This window comes from Nestor notabilis, unplaced genomic scaffold (assembly GCF_000696875.1).
Source record: "Nestor notabilis isolate BGI_N333 unplaced genomic scaffold, ASM69687v1 scaffold16089, whole genome shotgun sequence".
Taxonomy (NCBI): Eukaryota; Metazoa; Chordata; class Aves; order Psittaciformes; family Psittacidae; genus Nestor; species Nestor notabilis.
This window is the reverse complement of record NW_009944228.1, coordinates 4,326-9,981: the sequence shown is the minus strand read 5'-3', so window position 1 is coordinate 9,981 and position 5,656 is coordinate 4,326. Positions and strand designations below refer to the sequence as shown.

The following is a 5,656-nucleotide window of genomic DNA, read 5'->3' as shown; positions in this document are numbered from 1 at the left end:
TCCTGCTGATTTGTATTTACATGGGTTAGTTCTGTATCATTATTAATTGTATATAAACTATTTCTCCAAAGATGTGAATTGGATTGGCAGATGGTTAATCAATTACATGAGAATCTGCTTAATAAAGTCAGTGCATGTCCTAATGTAATTTTTTTAATAGTATCAGTTGTATAATTTTATTTCAACAATTGTTAGTAGCCATAAAACCTTGCAGTCAGTTTAATCAACATAATCTTCTTTCTGTCTAGGCAGAACTAGTGAAAGGGACTCTGCAAAGTATTGGACTTACGCTCCGCTTTGTGCAGTCCAAGGATGATGATGCAGGGCACGTTGTCATTGAAACTGTGACTCCAAACTCACCTGCTGCAGCTGCTGATCTACAGAGAGGAGACAGACTTCTAGCCATCGGCAGTGAGTAATGTCAGCTTTCAAAATAAGGGTTGTCTTGTAAACTGGGGGGATGTGTCTGCATACAGTTCAGTGTGACTGCCTTTCTCAACAGTTAGTTATGCCTGTCACTCGTAACAATCATGGGCAGTTAAGGTGGCCATAACATTTATAATATATTTTATCAGATATTATCCAAACTAATAATTCACTTGGTTAATTTTCTTCCATATTTATTTACTCTTTGCTATGCAAAAGTCAAAGTTGAATAAACATTTGAATATAAATACATTAACTGCTCTAATAGTGATGCTGTGAGGTTCTCTACTTATTTTCTTCCGGTGATGTTCTAAAATGTGCTTAGCTAAAAAGAAAACCATAACGTTTTACATCCTAAGCCTGCATATTCAGCTTTGAACCTAAAGGTACTAGAGTATGGAACAAATAGTACAAACACATTTTTGACTAGCAGAGTAATTGTCTGAGATTGTCGAAGTTATCCAAGCAGATCTGCTGAGTATTTGATAGTATCTTTATACTTTCAGTATCAATTTTTGGACATACAGGAGCCTAAGTGTTATTTAGGAATCTAGTCTGAAGTTCTCCTATTTGAATGCTTTGGCCAAATTGTAAATTGCAGATAAGTGCTGCTTTGAGGCAAAAGGTTACTCTTACTTTTGCAGGGGAGTGCACTGTGGGTTGTGTGGTTTTGGGGTGGGGGGTTATTATCTTTTAAAGAAAGATTCTGTTGAAATCCCTGGGCATTATGAAGTGAATTGGTACTATTTTATATTTTACAATTTTAAATTAGACCATCTCCAGATACAGCTTGAATGCTTCTGGTTTATATGGACCCTGTCACCAACAGAGAACTAGATCATAGTCATAAACCATAATCAAAAACAGATACTGGAAATGTTACTGCTTTAAACTTGAGAATTGGAGAGGACCTACAGAATATGGCAATCGGCTGGAGGACAAATAAACCATTAACAAGAACAATGGGTAATCCACTTAGTGGAAGGAGCAGATAAAAACCTGTTTATGATCATTAAGAAATAACGCAGTGTTTTCTGCTGGATGTTTTGGGACTAAATAAAACGTTATGGTCATTGGCAGAGAAAAAAAATGCAGAATGAACAGTGTGATGGTGAGCTATATGTGGTATCCCAGATATCCCTGCATGTGACAGCAGACACATTTCTTCTCCAAACTGTATAAATAAGATGTGAAGTAATTTTATATTTGGTTCTGCTAAGTCATTAAGATGCTATAGAAGAGTTAGTGCGGTAAAATACAATGAATATAAAACTTCATACTTATGAACTACTTAAACTCCCTGCTAGCAACTGTGCTAGCAGGGAGTTTAGAAGTGTTATATTTTTGTAATATTATTTTTTATGTGAGAGGTTTTACAGACCAGAGTTTAAGCACTACAGTGAGTTGTTATGATTAAGTATTGCCAGAATCCCCATTGCATTGCTCCAGTGATTTAAAATGACTTTGAGTTGCTTCAAGCAGGCGGTTGATGATTGTTCTGGAACAAGGGTAGAGTAATTTTTAGGCGACCTCCTGCATGACTTTATTTGCACTGTCTGCTCAGTAAGAAATCTTAGCTTGCATGTAATTTCCTGAATCTTACTATAGGCTGGAGATACTGTCAAATGGGTCTGAAAGTTCTCATGAGGAAGATGATTCAGTTCACTGTTCAGCATTACTGTGAATGTAACATCATGCTTATATTGTGTTAACATATCTGAATTATCTTCTTTGTTAGCCTGATTCTGTTTTAATTAAAGCTGTATTTAAAGATACTCATCTCTTGAATCCTTCATGAAGTGCCTGCCGCTGAGAAGTCCAAACTTACAGTAAGACCAAGGTTAAAAATGTTAGCACGTAAGAACAAAATTACACTAAGATCACATTAATGACAAACAGAAAACTGGAGTATTTATATAAGTATCTTTTCCAGTTCCTGAAGTAATATATTTGTATGAATAAAATGAAAAGGGTCCACCATTTCAACATTTCAGTTGAGCTCTTCTGTCATAATTAACTTTTTCTGTTAGTGAGCAACAGAATTATTACCACTATTAAAGATCTGAATGTTTGTCAACTATTTTTGGCCGTTTAGACTGTTATCATAATTAAAATTATTTTTATCTTTTTTTTTTTTTTAATAGGTGTTAAAATCACATCAACTGTCCAAGTGTTGAAGCTTATTAGACAGGCTGGGGATAGAGTTTTAATCTTTTATGAAAGGCCTGTTGGGTGTAATCAGCATGGTTCAGCACTGCAGGATGGATTTGGACAACTGGAAGACACTGCTTTCTTGACACAGACAGAAGATGACCAAGCTAGTATATCAGTTGATGTTGATAACAGAGATTTTGATTCAGAATTTGAGGACTTAGCTTGTGAATCACCTGAGCAAAAAGAAGATACGCCAACAACTCTGAGTCCCAAACGTTCAGTAGTAATACTTGCTACTAAGCCCCATGGAACTGTATCTCCAAGTCTGAATCGAAAACTATATTTAGGAAGTCAGACAACATCAAAAACACAACAAAAAGATGGAAATAAATTGGCAGTACCCAAAACTATTGAGGGTTCAGATACATTACAGCAATCAGGAAAACAATCGCAAGGATCTGGTACTAAGCCTCCTGTGCCACCAAGGCCACAAAGTAAGTCTGTTATGTCTACTAGTGAAAATCCAAATTTGTTAGAACCTGGAGGTGTATCTTCTGAAAAACCAGAGAAGCCACCTCCACCTATAAATAATGGAGATAAATGTACAGAGAAGGTAGTAAAGAATAATGATCAAATAGAAGATCCAGTGGTATCAAAAGTAACAACGACACCAAAACAAGATGTATTAAAAGATGGACTTTCAGAAAATTCACGTGGCTACAAAGATAGTGGAGATGATCACCAAACATGGGAATCACCAGAAATTCCTTATAAAATCCGGCAAGGCCAATGGCCAAAGTCCAGAGCATCCACGTGTCTGTTTGAAGTAGAAGGATACCATAAGTACCTTAATATTGCACTGTGGTGCAGAGACCCTTTCAAAGCAGGTGGTTTTATCTGCTTAGGTTATGCAAGCATAAAACTTGAAGAAATTGCTTTAGATTGTCTAGCTACATCCTCAATGGAATATGTTAGAACATTTAACCTGAATGCTCCTGCTCCTAAAGCTGCAGTCACTAGAACAGCGTTGCGGAATTTGACAAACCATAAGGGATTCAATGAAAAGTTTTGTTATGGTGATATAACTTTACAGTTCAAGTATTTGATAGAAGGTGAAATAGATGATTCAAACATTCTCCTGGAGAAAGAAAGTGAATGTCAAATGGAAGAAGAAGCTCGTGCACTTCAGAAAGAGGATCCTTACTTGGGACAAATTGTTTTTACAGAGAGCAAGCATAACTTTCAAGATACTCAGTTTCAGAATCCAACTTGGTGTGATTATTGTAAAAAGAAAGTGTGGACTAAAGCAGCTTCGCAGTGCATGCTCTGTGCTTATGTTTGCCATAAAAAATGTCTAGAAAAGTGTCTAACTGAGACACCCTTTTGTGTAGCAGCTGAAAAGCGAGTTGATCAAACCGCAGGAGTTTGTAGAGCAGAAGGACAGGAAGCTCCCCAGGCTGCATCCTCTCGTGTTGATACAGAGTCTAAATCTGTTAACAGAACTGCAGGTTTGACCAGGCATATCATCAATACGAGCACCCGCTTCTTAAACCTTCGTCAAGTTCCCAAGGCTCGCCTTTCTGAGCAAGGAGCAGAGGTGGTAGAACCTTCGCCAAAGCACACGCCAACAACTTCTGATAATGAAAGCAGTGATACTGAAATCAGTGGGCCAAGCAGTCCTTCAAAACGTGCATCAAGTACTGGGATAAAGTTGGTCCGAAAGGAGGGTGGTCTAGATGACAGCGTCTTCATTGCTGTTAAAGAAATTGGACGTGATCTCTACAGAAGTTTACCTACAGAGGAGCGTTTCCAGAAACTAGAATTTATGTTGGATAAGCTGCAGAATGAAATAGACCAGGAGCTGGAAAATAATAACTCGCTTGTTAAAGAAGAGAAAGAGACAACTGATGCAAGGAAAAAAGCCTTGATTTCTGCTGCACTGTCAAAGTCAGGTGAAAGACTGCAGGCCCTGACGCTGCTGATGATCCACTACAGAGCAGGCATTGAGGATATAGAGTTTTTGGAGAGCATGTCCTTAGACCGGCAGTCCAAAATCATGACTAAAGATTCAGAGGAGCCCAGTGTAGCAGAAGAAATGGATAACGAAGATGTCAGTCTGATGGAGGCTCCAACAATCAACATCATATCAGAAGAATCAGTTGATCCACCTGAATCAGTAGACTGATATTCACATATTTGTCCTGTGAAGGAATGGACTAAAAGAGTACTTTGCACTTCATTACAAACACACACAAAGAAAATTAAAACACTGGTATAATTTGCATATCCTGCTTCTCCACAGTTACTTGCCTGTGTAAGAGTACAGCTAATAATGGTTCTTCTCCAGCTGCAGCACCATCATTTTTATTACACTGGCTGGGTACAACTACATTTTGGGGTTTCTATTGGAAATTTATTTTTAATAACTTATTTTTATTTTTTCTAATTACATAACCTTACCATTTCACATTAAGGTGTGTGGTGTCCTTAATGGATTACTTGCCCTCTCCACCCCCCCAGCCCTGTTTTTTTTTTTGAGCCAGTGTTTTCAATAGGAAACTGGCAGGATTTTCAGTATGTTTCGTTTTTCTTATATGATGAAAAAACATAAGCTTGTTGCATGCCTAAACTGATGACTAACACGGAAGGGACCAGGCTTCACAATGTTCATCACAGTTTTATTGTATGTCTGTCTACTAGATAGTTGTGTATTTTTTTGCCAAACATGTCATGAAAGCAAACAAAGGGTCTTTCATTTTATCTGTTGTTAGTATTTACTGAAGTTATTGCTGCATATCATTTGTTTTCCATATTTTTGTTAAACACAACTTTTCATAGTTTTTAATTAATACGAAATATAGTAATGCTAATCCTCCTTAGAACTTTGGGCTGTTGTATCCTGATTAAATACTACTAGACATCAAAGTACATACCAGTATCTCTGAATAATTTAATTGGGAATATCTTTGCGATAAGAGGCTGGTTGCCTTGCAGAACAAAATTACATGTTTAAGTGGTGTTGTACTACCGGCTAAGCTGCTAAAGGAAAACTGTTCTTGACAAGAGTTGGAGGTTT

At 37.3% G+C, this 5,656-nt stretch overlaps 1 protein-coding gene across 1 annotated transcript in view; it reads left to right on the top strand.

The window, feature by feature from the left end:
* The window catches only part of PDZD8 (PDZ domain containing 8), a gene marked incomplete at its 5' end in the record, with an annotated part of 60,020 nt that extends 55,255 nt beyond the window's left edge, over positions 1-4,765 (top strand). The window contains 2 exons of the mRNA XM_010022348.1: positions 249-411; positions 2,571-4,765. Of these exons, the coding sequence (XP_010020650.1) occupies positions 249-411; positions 2,571-4,765 (2,358 nt within the window). The remainder of the gene's footprint in view (positions 1-248; positions 412-2,570) is intronic.
* Between the last annotated feature and the right edge of the window lie 891 nt (positions 4,766-5,656).